Source organism: Pantherophis guttatus, chromosome 5 (genome assembly GCF_059756535.1).
Source record: "Pantherophis guttatus breed Tessera chromosome 5, ASM5975653v1, whole genome shotgun sequence".
Classification (NCBI taxonomy): Eukaryota; Metazoa; Chordata; class Lepidosauria; order Squamata; family Colubridae; genus Pantherophis; species Pantherophis guttatus.
The window spans coordinates 13,317,156-13,334,639 of NC_142067.1; the positions used below are offsets into that span (position 1 = coordinate 13,317,156).

The following is a 17,484-nucleotide window of genomic DNA, read 5'->3' on the forward strand; positions in this document are numbered from 1 at the left end:
ACTTTTGGCACGCGACAGCAAAAAGGTTAGCCATCACTGCCCTATACTGTTTCAGAAAAGTGGCTGCCCACTTCTTTAAAGCCTCCATTGATGAAGCACCCACAATTTCTGAAGGCAAGCTGTTTCACTGGTTAATTGCTCTCACTGTTAGGAAGTTTCTCTTTAATTCCAGGTTGCTTCTCTCCTTGATGAGTTTCCATCCATTGTTTCTTGTCTTGTCTTCTGGTGCTATGGAAAATAAATTGACCCCCCCTTCTTTGTGGCAGCTTCTCAAATACTGGAATACTGCTATCATGTCCCCCCTAGTCCTTCTTTTCTCTAGACTGGCCCTACCCAATTCCTGCAACCGTTCTTCGTATGTTTTAGTCTCCAGGCTTTTTAATCATCTTAATTGGTCTTCTCTGCCCTTTTTCCAAAGTCTCAATATCTTTTTTTTTTTGTAATATAGTGACCAAAACTGGATGCAGTATTTCGGTTGTGGTCTTATTAAGGATTTATAAAGCAGTACTAAATACTCCATGTGATTTTGATTCTTTGCCTCTTATTTATACAAGCAAGGATTGTATTCACTTTTTTGGGCTGCTGCAAAAAAAAGGCAACTGGACTTTATTTTTTTTTTCTTTGAAGACCTTTCACTTCTCACCCAAGAAGCTTCTTCAGCTCTGACAGGATGATGTGGGGGGGGAGTCAATGTAAAATACCCGTATGTTGTTATCCCTTATGGTCCAGCAACAAGCACCGTTCCCTTCGCGCCCGCAGAACTCCCAGCATCTCCGAGCCTTTTCCTACTGACCGCTAGGGGGTACCCGCCGGTACGCTCTCTTGGAATCGCAGGTTTTCTGCTTTGTCCCCCTGCGGGCCCCCGTAGTTTCTTCTGCGCATGCTCTATCCGGGTTACCTCAGCGGCGGCTCCGGCTGTGGCGCCGCTGAGGTAAAAAAAAAAGATGTCGGGTCTCCAGGCGGTGCGGATCAGCATCGAGTCGGCCTGCGAGAAACATGTCCAGGAGGTCGGCCTCGACGGCAGCGAGAGCTACCTGCAGCCGCTGTCCATGTCGCAGAACCTGGCCCGCTTGGCGCAGCGCATCGATTTCAGCCAAGGCAGCTCCGGTTCCGAAGAGGACGAGCCCGCACCGGCCGGAGAGAGTCGCGAATGGCCCGGCAGGGACGAGGAAGAAGAGGAGGAAGGTGGGGAGAGAAGCAGGAGCAGCTGGGGGAGAAGTGGGAGGAGCTTCCTTCGGCGAGGAAGCTAAGCGGGGTCGGATCTGGTCGATGCTTGGATGGGGGACCACCAAGAGATCTCAGAAATGGGAAGTTCTTTTTAAAAAAAAAAAAAAAACCTCCATAACTCTGCAAAAACATTGCAAGGAAGCTCTCATCTCGGCTTGAAAGCACGTTTCCCTGATCTGGTTTAGGAGTAGCCTCCCTAATTTCAATTAATTACAGGATTATTCTTATAGCCCCCCCCCCCTTTCCAGACGAACCTGGGTGGCTTTTACTAAAAGGAAACGATTGGGGTAGGTTTAAATAGCATTTAGACTTATATGCCGCTTTACAGGCCTCTCTAAGCGGTTTACGGGGTCAGCCTATTGCCCCCCAACAATCTGGGTCCTCATTTTACTGACTTCGGAAGGATGGAAGGCTGAGTCAACCTGGAGCCTGGTGAGATTCGAACTGTCAAATTGCAGGTAGTCAGCAGAAGTAGCTTGCAGTACTGCACTCTAACCACTGCGCCACCGTGGCTTTAAATCCTGACCTGAGGATGGACAGTGTATGTTGCTTTTCAGAGCTGCCCCCCCCCAATCTTTTTGGAGGAACTGGGATTCTGCAAGGGTGGGTAGAAGTTGGACCTGAGTTTCTGCATGTGGATTGGAGACCATTAGGAGATCTCAATGCTTGGAAGTTGGAAAAAAAAGCTTCCTCGAGGGGAAAGTAGGAGGAGCTTCCTTCGGCAAGGAAGCTAAGCAGGGTCAGATCTGGTCCATACTTGGATGGGGGACCACCAGGAGATCTCAGCAATGGGGAAGTTCTTTAAAAAAAAACTCCATACCTCTGCAAAAAACATTGTATGGGGGCACTCAACGAGGCCATCTCGGCTTAAAAGGAACTCTTCTGTGATCTTGTTTAGGAGCAGCTTGCCTAATTTCAATTAATGATAGGATAATTTTTTAGCCCCCCCCCACCTCCCAGATGACCCTGGGTGGCTTTTACTAAAAGAAAATGAGGTAGGTTTAAATAGCACTTAGCAATAGCACTTAGACTTATATGCCACTTTACAGTGCTTTACAGCCCCTCTAAGCGGTATACAGAGTCAGCCTATTGCCCCCAACAATATGGGTCCTCATTTTACCCACCTTGGAAGAATGGAAGGCTGAGACAACCTGGAGCCTGGTGTGATTTAAACTGCCAAATTGCAGGCAGCCGACAGTCAGCAGAAGTAGCTTGCAGTACTGCACTGTAACCACTGTGCCACCGTGGCTTTAAATCCTGACCTGAGGATGGACAGTGTATGTTGCCTTTCAGAGCTGCCCCCAAGGGAATCTTTTTGGAGGAACTGGGATTCTGCAAGGGTAGATAGAAGTTGGACCTGAGTTTCTGCATGTGGATGGGAGACCACTAGGAGATCTCAACGCTAGGAAGTCAGGGGAAAAAACCTCCATAACTCTGCAAAAACATTGCATGGAGGCATTCAACAAGGCCATCTCGGCTTGAAAGCAGATGTTCCATGATCTTGTTTAGGAGTAGGCTCCCTAAATTCCATTAATTATACGATTTTTTTTAGCCACCCAGCTCCCAGATGACCCTGGGTGGCTTGACAAACTGAAAACAGAGGAAAATACAAAGGGAATTCTATGCAACATAAGGAAAAACCACCAGCTTTTTTCGGGGTGGGGGCAACAAAAAATACATGTTTTACCCACCACTAAAAGGAAACATTGTGGGTAGCTTTAAGTACATTTGCTTGAATCCTGACCTGAGGACGGACAGTGTATGTTGCCTTTCAGAGCTGCCCCAAGGGAGTCTTTTTGGAGGAACTGGGATTCCGCAAGGGTTGGTAGCAGTTGAACCCGAGTTTATGCATGTGGATCGGAGACCACTAGGAGATCTCAACGCTCGGAAATTGGGAAAAAACCTCCATAACTCTGTTCTTTTATTCTTGTTTTTCAGGCCTGATAAAATTCCAGCCTTCTCTCTGGCCTTGGGATTCAGTGAGGAATAACTTAAGGAGTGCTTTGACGGAGATGTGTGTGCTTTATGATGTCCTCAGCATAGTCAAAGATAAAAAGTTTATGACTCTAGACCCAGTTGTACAAGAACCACTTACTCAAAAGCAGGTACTAGGCATAATTTCTCTTTATTCTGTTCAAATATTTGTTCCACGTTTCTCATCTTGGCTTGTAAAGAGTTACCCTTTCCAAAGTGTGGGTGAAATCCCCTTTTTGGGCTATATGGATTTATTTGGTAGGTTTCTGTCCATTTTTTTTTATCACATCCCATATTCATGCATTGTGTCTATTGTTTTTGAAGGAGTGGGTCCTGGTTTTTAACACTTTTTATTTGTAATTGCCCAGAGACATCGGGACTGAAGCAGCATATACATTTAAATAGTATTACGCGGTGGCTCAGTGGCTAAGATGCTGAGCTTGCCGATCAAAAGGTTGGCAGTTCAGTATTTCGAATCCCTAGTGCCGCATAACAGTGTGAGCTCCCATTATTTGTCCCAGCTTCTGCCAACCTAGCAGTTTGAAAGCACGTTAAAAAATGCAAGTAGAAAAATAAAGACCACCTTTGGTGGGAAGGTAATAGCGTTCCGTGTGCCTTTGCCATTTAGTCATGCCGGCCACATGACCACGGAGACATCTTCAGACAGCGCTGGCTCTTCGGCTTTGAAACGGAGATGAGCACTGCCCCCTAGAGTCAGAAACAACTAGCACATATGTGCGAGGGGAACCTTTACTTTTACCTTACTGTACTATAATTATTATGATACCAATAAACAAAGATCCTTACTCCAGATATATCCTAAATCAGGGCTGGCTGATTTTGTGTTTTTTCTGTTTGGGGACAATAAATGCCACAGCCATTAGCCATGGTGGTTGCCTTTGATGGTCAAAAACATCTAGAGGCATCTGGTTTCATATTACTGTATTCAATAAATATCAGTTTACTGCAGCCCTTCGCATTCATGACAGGAGCAAATGTAGAAATATCCTTTCAGTCTGTTAATCTGATGGAGAAGATTGCATTTAAATTTATTTTAGTTCTTTCTTCATTTCTAGAACCCTCAGGTTTTGCAGCTGATGTCCAAGAAAAAGTCCTTAGCTGGAGCAGCCCAGATTCTTCTGAAAGGAGCAGAAAGGTTGTCTAAATCAGTTGCGGAAAACCAAGAAAATAAGCGGCAAAGAGATTTCAACTCGGAACTGCTCAGGTTGAGGCAGCACTGGAAACTGAGGAAAGTGGGAGATAAAATCCTGGGAGATTTGAGCTACAAGAGTGCAGGTGAACCCAGCAGGGCATAATTTCTGTACTGTTATTTACAGTGCTGGACCTACGAATTGGACATTGGACTACCATTTATCTGAAATGGCATAGGGTTTCCTGCCTAAGCAGGGGGTTGGACTAGAAGACCTCCAAGGTCCCTTCCAACTCTGTTATTCTGTTATTTATATATGTACAGGTAGTCCTTGATTAACGACCACAATTAAGTCCAACATTTCTAGGGAGATGGTTGTTAAGTGAGTTTTGCCCCATTTTACGACCTTGCCACAGTTGTTATGTGAATCACTGCTTAAGTGAGTAACACGGTTGTTAAGTGAATCTGGCTTCCCCTTGACTTTGCTTGTCACAAGGTCACAAAAGGAGATCACGTGACCTGGGGAAACCGTCATAAATATGAGCAGCTGCCAAGCGTCTGGATTTTGATCACATATAACCGTGGGGTGCTGCAGTGGTCTTAAGTGTGAAAAACGGTCGTAAGTCCCGTTTTTCAGTGCCTCTGTAACTTTGAACAATCACTAAATGAACTGTGTTTAAGTTGAGGACTGCCTGTACATATCATTTACGTTTTGTAACTGTTGATGGAGATAATGTGGGTGCATGCATGCAAAAAATTAGTTTAAATTCAGCTTTACCGTAATATAAATTGATGAAGAAAGTAGAAACCAATATGTTTTCTAACAAAATATCTAATAAAATGAAATTCAGTGTAGAGAAAAGTAAAGTCCTACACTTGGGTAAGAAAAACCAAAAGTACACAAATAAACTGGGTGAAACCAGGCTTAATAGCAGTGACTGTGAGAGGGATCTAGGAGATTTAGTGGACAACCAGCTAAATATGAGACAGCAGTGTGCAGCGGCAGCCAAAAAAGCCAATACAATCCTAAATTGCATTAACAGAGGGATACAATCAAGATCAAGTGCGGTACTGATACCACTCTATAAAGCCCTAGTAAGACCACACCTAGAGTACTGCATCCAGTTTTAGTCACCACACTATAAAAAAGATGTTGAGACTCTTGAAAAAGTGCAGAGGAGAGCAATCTGGATGATTAGGGGACTGGAGATTAAAATTAGTCCAGTGAAGAGAAGGACCAGGGGAGACATGATAGCAGTGTTCCAATATTTGAGGGGCTGCCACAGAAAGGAGGGGGTTAAGCTATTTTCCAAAGCACCTGAAAGCCAGGCAAGGAATAATGGATGGAAACTGATCAAGGAGAGATTCAGCCTGGAAATAAGGAGGAACTTTCTGACAGTGAGAACAATCAACCAATGGAACAGAAGTTGCCTTCGGAAGTTGTGGGAGCTTCATCACTTGAGACTTTTAAGAAGAGATTGGACTGCCGTTTGTCAGAAATGGTGTAGGGTCTCCTTGCTTAGGCCGGAGGTTGGACTAGATGACCTATAAGGTCTCTTCCAACTCTGTTAATCTGTTAATCTGTTTTGCTCTGATTGTAGTTTTGCTCAATGTTTCCTTGTCCCTTTAGAGATTATATGGAGTTGCTTTAATCCAAGGCAAATTTCTTTGAAGCAGTATTTGATGCTTTAAAAATTATGCCTACAGTGTATGCACACGGGAAGGTGCAAATATGCATTGGATATTTCAGATCTGCTTAATGTAAAATATAAACTGTTCCAACTTCTCTCCTTTATCAAGGGTCTCTGTTTCCTCACCACGGCACATTTGAGGTCATAAAAAACACCGACATTGATCTGGATAAAAAGATTCCCGATGATTACTGCCCTCTGGCTGTTCAGATTCCAAGTGATTTGGAAGGTTCTGCCTATATTAAGGTTTGTCAAGGTGATCTGTTTTATGCATTGATTTGGTTAAAATGCCTAGAAGAAAAAACCCAGAACCTAAAATTGTGTTTTGTTTTGTTTTTAATGTTTAGGTATCTATTCAGAAACAAGCACCAGATATAGGGGACCTTGGAATAGTCAATCTGTTTAAAAAACCTATCTTGAAATCTAAGCCAGGTATTTGTTTCAGAATGTTAATTGTTATATTTCAAAGAAGCATGCTTTGAAAAAGATGTCCTATAGGTGGTTCTCAATTTACAATCACAAATTGGGATTAGAATTACCGTTGCTAAGCAAGACAGTTGTTAAATGAGTCATAGCCGTGCCAATTTTAAGACTTGCGGACTTCAATTCCCCAGGTGGTATATTCATTTTCCGCTTTTACTGATGTGTAAATAACAACAATTCTCTTATTCAGGGGCTCTGCATTGGCAAACCAAGCTGGAGACCGCCCAGAATGTTCTATTGTGTAAAGAAATATTTGCTCAGCTTTCTCGGGAAGCCGTGCAAATCAAGTCACAAATTCCTCACGTTGTTGTGAAGAACCAAATCATTTCCCAGCCCTTCCCAGGTAAGACAGTATGAAAAAGATGGATTTGATCCACTTGTTTGTTTGAACGAATAGACAAGATTCCGTTTGAAGTGCATTTGAAGCATTTTATTTAGTTCAAATTTATGTTCATTTTTTTGGCTCCTCAACGCTACTGTTTCTATCTGTGTAGATGACTCATACATGACATGGACTGATCTTAACCAAACCATTAATCCTTTCCTTCCTTCCTTCCTTCCTTCCTTCCTTCCTTCCTTCCTTCCTTCCTTCCTTCCTTCCTTCCTTCCTTCCTTCCTTCCTTCCCTTCCTTCCTTCCTTCCTCCTTTCTTTCCTTCCTCCCTCCTCCCTTCCTTCCTTTCCTCCCTCCCTCCTTTCCTTCCTTCCTTTCCTTCCTTCCTTCCCACCTATCTACTTACCTACCCATGTTTACCCTTATATTTAAGAAATCAATGGCTATGTATAGACAACCAGAATGTAATAACACTACAAGATGCAGTTCACACATACACATTTTTGCATTTCATTTTGTAGGATTGCAGCTCTGCATTTCCTTGTGTCACTCCTCAGAAGACAAGAAATCCCAAAAATCTACTTCTGAGAAACAAGGTCCAGAAGATCATCTTTACGTTCTAGAGCATAATCTGCATCAACTGATCAGAGAGGTAAAGAACTTTACTACCGCAGAGTTTTGAGTTCAGATTCTCCCCCTTCTTTCACTGAATGTCTTGTGAGGCTTTTAGGGGTACAAAAATATTTCATGTTCACCATGTTCCTAAAAACTGGAGCTCTTGTAGGTGCTCAACATGGCATGACTTCAGAGCAGCCTGTGTTTATCTCAGCTATGAAATCGGACGTGGAAAGATGGACATGTGGCTGCAGCTTATGCCTTTCTTTCCCTTTAAGGACTCTACCATTTAAGGCATTTTGAGCTGGCGTTTGTACAACTGAGCGTTTGTACAACTGAGTGCATCAGTAAACTGAAGGGAAAAAAAGAAGAATAAACATAGGAAAAACTAAAAAGAGACCCAGCAGTAGTGACAGATTTTAAAATGGGAGTGTTGAAGAACATCAACATAGCTGAGTAACTAGCCAAGTTGTCAGCTGTGATCCCAGGGCAGTGAGCAATTTAAGAGCAACCCAGAGAACCAACATTTAGGAGAAACCAAAATTGCTTTGTCCTGAGGGAAGCCCAAGATACTTTCAATGCAGAATGTTCCATTATGTGAGTAGAAGAACCAAGTTGGCATAGAGCACTGCCATTCAAACAAAAGGTTCTGGACATCAACTATCCTTATCTCTTAAGTCCCAAAGGTGCTTTTTCAGGAGGCAACTGGGCTTTCTTGTTTTTTCTTTTTCTTTGAATTCTCATTCCTCCAGGTCATGGTTGTCCTTTGGGATGACTGGATGACTGAGAATCTCTACAGACTTTTAGCTACCCAATTGGGGATGAACACCCTTTGAATTTATTTAAGACTTATCTCTTAAGGATCAAGTCCCAAGATTAATATCATGAAGCATTTTGCATATACAGAGAGTCCTCGATTTATGACCGCAATGGAGCCTGGAATTTTCATCGTAAGTCGTGACAATAGAATAGAATAGAATAGAATAGAATAGAATAGAATAGAATAGAATAGAATAGAATAGAATAGAATAGAATAGAATAGAATAGAATAGAATAGAATAGAATTCTATCATAAGGTACAACACTTAATGATAGTCATAGGGAAACAGTCAATATAAATCTTAAGGATACCAGCAACAAGGTTACAGTCATACAGTCATAAGTGGGAGGAGATAGATGATAGGAACAATGAGAAGATTAATAGTAATGCAGACTTAGTGAATAGTCTGACAGTATTGAGGGAATTATTTGTTTAGCAGAGTGATGGCGTTCGGGAAAAAACTGTTCTTGTGTCTAGTTGTTCTGGTGTGCAGTGCTCTATAATGTCGTTTTGAGGGTAGGAGTTGAAACAGTTTATGCCCAGGATGCAAGGGGTCTGTAAATATTTTTTATTTTATTTTTATTTTAGATTTAGTAAATCAGGGCATCCATTTGACTGAGTCCAATTTTATGACATTTATTGTAGCAGTCATTAAGCAAACCCTATGGGTCATCCAGAAAAAGCCATCATAATTCTTGGATGTAGACAAGAAAGGTTGTAAAATGGAGCAAAACTCACTTAACAATTGTTTTGCTTAGCAACAGAAATGTTGGGCTCAATTGTGATTGTAACTCAAGGCCTAGCAGTAGCTTGCCCTAACAGTGTTGGTATGGGTTGGGTTTCCTCCGTGATAGTTCTTTGATTAGGGCATTGTTTTCTGCTTGATTATTTGTGTCATGTTAGCCCCTGCTCATCTGGGTGTTGGCTGCTGAAAAGGTTATGCTGTGGTCTCTTTGTTTTTTCCCTTTATTATCTCTTTTTCAGTGGTGTGTACATGTGCTTTATCTCTCTGTGTCTATTGATGGTTGATTGTGGGAGTGCTAATCTTCCAGGAATGTCCTAGCAATTTGGGGGAGTTGACATCTGGTTCATAATTATGACGGTTGCAGTGTCCCAGGATCGTGTGATCCCCTTTTGCGACCTTCTGAGAAGCAAAGTCAATGGGAAAGCTAGATCCACTCAACAACGGTTTAACAACTGCAGTGATTTAACAACTGCTGTGATTCACTTAATAGACGAGGCAAGAAAGGTTGTAAAATGGAGCAAAACTATTGCTTAGCAAATTTCTCAGTTAGCAACATAAATGTTGGTCTCAATTGTCATAAGTTGAGGACTACCTGTATATCTCAGCTCTAACTAGATCAGAATGTCTAGGGCTTAGGAGGATTTGCTGTTCTGTAAAACAGAATATTTTACAGTTGCATTGTTTAGCAATGGAAATTCCGGTCTACTACCTGTATGGTAAAAGCCAATTAATGTTGTATGCAATTATTGCTAAAGCTACCAGTTCACCTGAAATGGCTGTTCATATTAGAATGGTGACCTCTCAACTGCTTTTCCCTCCAACAGTTCCACAAGCAGACCCTGAGCAGCAATGTGATGCCTCATCCGGCAAGTGCTCCTTTCGGCCACAAAAGAATGAGGCTGGCAGGACCTCAGGCTTTTGATAAAAATGAAATCGGCTCCTTGCAACCCAGTGAGGGGCTGCTGGAGAAGATCATAAAGCAGGCAAAACACATCTTTCTGAGACGCGCGTAAGTAGCCACCTGCTATTGTGGCCCATCGGCTGCCAGCAGAGCTAGCAGTGGAGTCAGACAAGGAGGAGGTTGAGGGAAGGCCCGGGCCAGTTTCGGAGACTTTGGAAGGCTCTGATAAGGAATAGAATAGAATTTTTTATTGGCCAAGTGTGATTGGACACACAAGGAATTTGTCTTGGTGCATATGCTCTCAGTGTACATAAAAGAAAAGATAAGTTCGTCAAGAATCATAAGGTACAACAGTTAATGATAGTCATAGGGTACAAATAAGCAATCAGGAAACAAAATAAATATAAATCGTAAGGATACAAGCAACAAAGTTACAGTCATTCAGTCATAAGTGGAAGAAGATGGGTGGTGGGAACGATGAGAAGATTAATAGTAGTGCAGACTTAGTAAATAGTTTGACAGTGTTGAGGGAATTATTTGTTTAGCAGAGTGATGGCGTTCGGGGGAAAACTGTTCTTGTGTCTATTTGTTCTGGTGTCCAGTGCTCTATAGTGTCGTTTTGAGGGTAGGAGTCGAAACGGTTTATGTCCAGGATGCGAGGGGTCTGTAAATACTTTCACAGCCCCCTTTTTGACTCGTGCAGTATACAGGTCCTCAGTGGAAGGCAGGTTGATAGCCATTGTTTTTTCTGCAGTTCTGCAGATAAGGAAACAGCATCAGAGACAAGAGGCAGAGTGGGGGCCTTCCGTCCTCCCCCAGGTGGAGAGGTAGCTATCTTCGGGGCCTGAGTTGAGTGAGGGGGAGGAACAGATGGGGCCCATTCCAGATGCGTGTATGCGTAGAGAGGAAAGGAGAGGAGAGCAAAGGAAAACAATAAGCCGGCTCTCAGGGAAAAGCAGACATGGGTGCTAGCCAGCCCATCCCTGGCTGGGAAATAAATAGGAGGGGTTTGGGAGGGGCTGGTTGTCAAAACAAAAACATTTTCAGCTCCAGGGTGATGGGATTAAAAAAAATACCACATGACTTTTTAGGAGATAATAGGATTAACCCACCACCATTTAGCAAAAGACACAAAAAAACCCTTCATTGCACAATCCTCAAAACAGTTCAAACTTCAAAGTCACAGAAATCTATAAAGATCCATCCACTCATTCAACCATTTGGTCAACTGCCTCAGAATCACAGGCTGGTTCTGCTCATCAATAAACAGAATTTTTCTTTCCAGACAGCCTCCATGTTATCTCCAGCGCCTTTTTCCCAGCTTGGAACTGAACCAGATGGATTTTTCTTCCAACAGTCACTAAATGAACAGTTGTAGGTCGAGGACTACCCATACATGACAAAGCTAGGGAATGCCATGAAGTATTCAGCATCAAAAGGAACCATGATTGATTTGGGAATATCTGTTAGGAAGCAAATACACTTAGTATAAAACAATGGCAGGTTTTGGTTGCTTTGCAGGATATATCTGAGCCAGAGTTTCTGAACTTTGGCAATGTGAAGAGGTGTCGACTCAAATCAAATCAAGTTTATTACAGTCAAAGACCAGAACAAATAAAAACACATCGTGAATATTCAGTTAAAAATTCTAGAATAAAATAAACAGATAAAATCTATATTAAAATCCAGTCTGTCAGTTTACACATGGCCTAACTATACTATAATAACAATCCATAACTGTGAGACCCTTAGTCAATTAAATATTAAAATGCAAAGAAATGGCAATGCAAAAGTTTTGTCACATTTGTTGTATAAAATAGCTACGGTGGGTTAGTCACGTGTTGGACTTTAAACTCCCAGAATTCCCCAGCCAGCTTTGCCTTGTTCTAAACTAAAACTTTATGATGGGATTTTATTTCATTTTAGGACTGCTCGGACGATCGACAGTCTTGCCAGCCGTATCGAGGATCCCCAGATTCAAGCCCATTGGTCCAACATCAATGATGTGTATGAGTCGAGTGTCAAGGTTCTCATCACCTCCCAAGGTTACGAACAGATATGCAAGTAAGCGTGAAAAGAGGGGCCACGTCTATGCCGTGCCTTTTTTTTTTCACTTGCAACACAAGTGGGGGGAGACCCATTCTGGAATGCCAGTTTGCCTTGTGTTTTTATTATTCTTTATTTCACTATGCTTTTAAATACCGTAGCTGTATGGTTCTGAATATTCTGCATTGAAACTAATACAATGGGATAAAAATTTCCACATGAGAAACATTCAGTTGCTAGATAGTATTGCAAATTGCTTTCATTATGGATATGAAGGCGATTGTTCTGACCTAGGCTTCCCAAGAGCACAAAGCAGACTCCTTGCCCTACAAAAAAACCCTTTTTATTAAGTTACTGTGAATTCTTCTCATTCACAGCCAGCAAGGAATGTGAATTTCAAGGAAGAATTTAGTCACAGACCTTATCTGGCTTGGGGAGCTGCCAGGCGGATATCTTCAAAACTTGGCAAGGAGTCATGAACCAATTAAGTGAACTAATTGTCTCCTGCAAACTCCACTCCCCTTTTGCTCCTCTTTTATTCCCTCTGGGGGAATTCATCCATTCATTGTCCACCTGTGGCCTTACTCCCAAGTCGACCCTTGTTCTTTAGCTGTTCCCTTCGTCTGGCAACTGGGAACAGGCTCCAGCTGTTTGTCTGCCTCACTGATGTCTGACTCCGAAGGCAGCTGATAACTGGCATACGGCCCTGGCCCCATCTCTGCCTCTGACACAGAGTCCTCATCAGAGCCTTTCCCAGACTCCAGGACTGGTCCATGTTCCTCCCCAACCTCCTCACTCTCCGAATCTGCTGCCAGATCCGCTGGCCGGCCACAACAGCAATTTGCAATACTATCTAGCAAGTAAATGCTTCTCACATGGACAGTTTTTATCCCACTATGTTAGTATTTGACTATGTTTGATTTTATTTCACTTTGATTTAAAGATAATGATGCTTAAATGAACACTTTTTATTAGAGAGTAAGGAAATTTGTTTTGACATTAGCACCATGTAGTACAACTCCACTTATAATACCTTGTGATTTTCAAAGGTCTATTCAACTGCAATTGAATATTGGCATTGAACAGATCAGAGTAGTACACAGAGATGGAAGAGTGATCACACTGTCCCATCAAGAACAAGAATTACAAGATTTTCTTCTTTCTCAGGTAAAAAACAATATTTTTTTCCCATTCTTTTTAGAACTGACTTACTAAGACAGCAAAGTCCTCATTCCATTATTATTGTAAAAGAGATTAATTAAAATGCCAAGGGTTAAAGAGGTTAACTAAACTACCAAGAGTTATTTATGTTAGCATAGCTCACAAAATAAGCGATTGGTATTTTGAGAGAATGTAGCAGAAGCTAAAAAAAAAAAAAAAAACAGCTAAAACACAATTTTTTTCTTTTTTTAAAAAAAAAAAATCCAGATGTCACAACATCAGATTCTTGCAGTTCAACAGCTGGCAAAGGTTATGGGCTGGCATGTGCTCAGTTTCAGTAACCATGTGGGGCTGGGCCCAGTAGAAAGCATTGGCAACGCATCTGCCATAACAGTAGCATCACCTAATGGAGACTACGCTGTTTCAGGTATTGTATTACCGTCTTTCCCTGAAAATATTACCTACCCCAAAAGTAAGCTAGCTTGATTTTTACATGTGCGCCCAATAAAAGCCTTCCCCCGCAAAATAAGCCCTAATTAAGACCGCACCCACTCCAGGGTGCACGGATAAAAATTACACTAGTGTGGGGATGTTGGGGGTGGAGCTGCCCTACTACTTACCTTTGGACAGTTGCAGCCAGGCCTCGCACACCCTGACACTTGCTTTGCCGGCCCATTTCTTCTGCAGCCGGCAAGGCTTTCCTGAAGGCCTCTGCAGCTGATAACAATCTGGAGCTCTGTTATGGGCTGCAGAGGCCTTCAGGAAAGCCTTGCCGGCCACAAAAGAAAAAGTTTTTGAAGGCCTCTGACAGCAAAAAGGAGGCCAGGGGCAATACATGTAAGTGAGGCAAGTCAGTGGATGACATCCTCCGAAAATAAGACCTGGTGCCTTTTTTGGTGGTAAAAAAATATATAAGCCAGGGTCTTATTTTCGGGGAAACACAAGTAGTAATTTAACTCATGGAGAATTATACTTCTTCCTGTGCATCGCTTAAATATAATGGAATGTTATTTCCTAAAATAGTAAATGCACTACTGTACATTCCGTAATTGTAAGGCTTATAGAAAAGCTTTTAGGTATAGTAGTCTTAATTTTTATTTACAGATTTATTTTAGTTACCATGCAAGCAGTGAATCACTGCAATTGTTAAGGAAATCACACCGTCGTTAAGTGAATCCATCTCTCTCCCCCCCCCCGCATTGACTTTGCTTGTTAGAAGCTGGCTGGGAAGATCACAAATGGCGCTCACAAGATCCCAGGATGCTGCAACCTTCATAAATACGTGCCAGTTGCCAAGCACCTGAATTTTGATCACATGACATAAGTTCAACATGTGATAGTTGAAAGTGTGGAGACCAGTCATAAGTTACTTTCTTCAGTGCCGTTGTAATTTTGAACAGTGGCTAAACAACTGGTTGAAAGTTGAGGACTGCCTGTACTACGGTGCAGGGTAGCATTATTTCCTATACCAATGTTCTTCCCAGAGGAATCCAGAACAGTTTGTAAAAGAACAGTAAAGACGAAAAATAGTAAAGCAAACAATTCTCTAAAATTAAAACTTTTAAGAGAGGATTTGGTTGAAGAACAGTCTAAAACAGTCATGGTGGAGCAGTGGTTAGAATGCAGTATTGCAGGCTGACTCTGCCGACTGCTAGCAGTTCGATTCTGACTGGCTCAAGGTTGAAACTCAGTCTTCCATTTTTCTGAAGTCGGTAAAAATGAGGACCCAGATTGTTGGGGGCAATAGGCTGATTTAGAGTGTGTTGTAAAGCACTATGAAGTGGTATAGAAGTCTAAGTATTATCGCTAAAAGAAATGACGATGTACTTTCCCCTTCTCGCGCAGTACGGAACGGTCCAGAAAGTGGCAGCAAAATCATGGTCCAATTCCCACGGTGCCAGTGCAAAGATCTCCCAAAAAGTGACGTGTTGCAAGACAACAAATGGAATTACCTGCGTGGCCCTTTCAAGGAAGTCCAGTGGAACAAAATGGAAGGGCGTAACTTTGTATACAAAATGGAGCTCCTCATGGCCGCATTGACTCCTTGCTCCTAGGATAAGGGACAACAATCCAAGGAGGTGATTTTGAGACCAGCGTGTAAGCAAAGTGAGTGAGAATAGCACATACATTCCTGGAAGTCATCTCTTTCTGGTAACTCCATGGATTTTTCTTCAGTGATTTTTGATTGCATCTTTTATCACCTGTGCTCTACACCGTCTGCCCTACAAGTTCTGAATATTCAGTCCAACTGTGACAGCTTTTGAAATAATTAGTCACGTTACCGAAGTTCAAATTTTATTAAATACTTCATTGGCAACTTTGTACAAAGGACATCAGGTTTACATTTATGTTTTGCCTTTAAATGCTATTTAAATTGCCTGGTTACATCTTTTGAACAAATGGACTAATAATACCGTTCACAAGAAGAATCCAGAATTTTATTCGGGTCAAAATAGTATTTTGCCATAGCTATTCTTGGTTTGGCTTGCTCAAGAGCAGAAATGGTGGCATTACTGAAAAATCACTTGCAAGCTTGGGTAAGGGTCGTCCCCCCCACTTCTTCATTTTTACACTTAAAAATGAGTGTAAAAAGTTTACAAACGTGCTTAACCGACCCAGGACTAATATCTGCTAGTGAAATAAAAATAGATAATATCTGTTTGGCGACAACTTGGTGATGTCAGACCTGGAAGCCATCTTTTACATTTGGGCCTTCAGGCCTGCCACATATTCTTCTGTGGGAAAATGGGAGGGGGGACAGGAAACAATGAGGGAAAATACAAAAATAAATGGAATGATTGCCTTCATCAAATATTGGGAAGTTAACAATACCACAAATTTCCATATAATCATTGTTGGATTTTTTAAACTAAATCCATCAGTGACTCTTTGATAGTGGTGGTAGTGGGTAAACCATGCTAATGTATTTTTAAATATAATTTAATAAAGAATTGCAGTTTTTCTAAAAGCAGTGTGGTCTTCTACTGGGTGGCGTGGGGTGGCCTACATGTGGAGCTCTCACTTCACAATCAGGAGGCTGTGCATTGGATCCTAGGTAGTAGCAGATATTACTCTCTCTGGGCACAATGAGTTATTGTCTGCTGCTAACTCCGTACATGTCATGAACGGCATCCGGACAGTAAACGCTTGAGCTCTGTTCAGTCTCCCCGACCACCCTGATTCAAAGGGATTACAGGGTCGTTTTAAAAAATGGTGTGGGCTTCTACCATTTGTATGGATTCAAGGCAATAGAAATTAGTATAGTATAGTATAGTATAGTATAGTATAGTATAGTATAGTATAGTATAGTATAGTATAGTATAGTATAGTATAGTATAGTTGTCTAGCTTCCTAACTGCGTGTCCAGGAGACGTATATTATAGTATAGTATAGTATAGTATAGTATAGTATAGTATAGTATAGTATAGTATAGTATAGTATAGTATAGTATAGTATAGTATAGAAATAAGAATAGAATAGAATAGAATAGAATAGAATAGAATAGAATAGAATAGAATAGAATAGAATAGAATAGTTGGAAGGGACCTTGGAGGTCTTCTAGTCCAGCCCCCTGCTTAGGCAGGAAACCCTATACCATTTCAGACAAATGGTTATCCAACATCTTCTTAAAAACTTCGAGTGTTGGAGCATTTACAACTTCTGGAGGCAAGTTGTTTCACTGATTAATTGTTTTAACTGTCAGGAAATCTCTCCTTAGTTCTAAAATTGCTTCTCTCCTTGATTAGTTTCCACCCATTGCTTCTTGTCCTGCCCTCAAGTGCTTTGGAGAATAGCTTGACTCCCTCTTCTTTGTGGCAGCCCCTGAGATTTTGGAACACCGCTATCATGTCTCCCCTAGTCCTTCTTTTCATCAAAGTAGACATACCCAGTTCCTGCAACCGTTCTTCCGTTTTAGCCTCTAGTCCCCTAATCATCTTTGTTGCTCTTCTCTGCACTCTTTCTAGAGTCTCAACAACTATTTTACATCATGGCGACCAAAACTGGATTCAGTATTCCAAGTGTGGTCTTACCAAGGCATTATAAAGTAGTAGTAACACTTCACATGATCTTGATTCTATCCCTCTGTTTATGCAGCCTAGAATTGTGTTGGCTTTTTTGGCAGCTGCAGCACACTGCTGGCTCCTATTTTATAGCTTTTGTAGCTCTGCTTTTGGCATGTTCTCTTGAATTAATTGTAACACTTCGATATTCTCAGAGAAAATTAGATGTCTTACAAATGTGAGGGCACAACTGTAGGAACTGCAGGTCTTTTTTTTTTTTTTAATTGAGTCCATTATAAATTAAGATATGGAAAAGGCCGCATTTCTCGAACCTTCTG

At 41.7% G+C, this 17,484-nt stretch overlaps 2 protein-coding genes across 2 annotated transcripts in view; one reads left to right on the forward strand and one right to left on the reverse strand.

Moving 5' to 3' along the window:
- TAF1D (TATA-box binding protein associated factor, RNA polymerase I subunit D) overlaps positions 1 to 345 on the reverse strand; it is a 34,109-nt gene extending 33,764 nt beyond the window's left edge. The window contains exon 1 of the mRNA XM_034408665.3: positions 334 to 345. The gene's annotated coding sequence lies outside the window, so the exon portion shown is untranslated. The remainder of the gene's footprint in view (positions 1 to 333) is intronic.
- A 454-nt stretch (positions 346 to 799) lies between these two features.
- On the forward strand, positions 800 to 16,113 carry MED17 (mediator complex subunit 17). Its single transcript, XM_034408702.3, has 12 exons — positions 800 to 1,185; positions 3,166 to 3,332; positions 4,278 to 4,497; positions 6,152 to 6,288; positions 6,390 to 6,474; positions 6,716 to 6,868; positions 7,379 to 7,509; positions 9,862 to 10,046; positions 11,865 to 12,002; positions 13,034 to 13,151; positions 13,413 to 13,572; positions 14,991 to 16,113. The coding sequence occupies exons 1-12, from the start codon at positions 945 to 947 to the stop codon at positions 15,197 to 15,199; spliced, it is 1,944 nt and encodes a 647-aa protein (XP_034264593.1). The 5' UTR covers positions 800 to 944; the 3' UTR covers positions 15,200 to 16,113.
- The last annotated feature ends 1,371 nt before the right edge of the window (positions 16,114 to 17,484 follow it).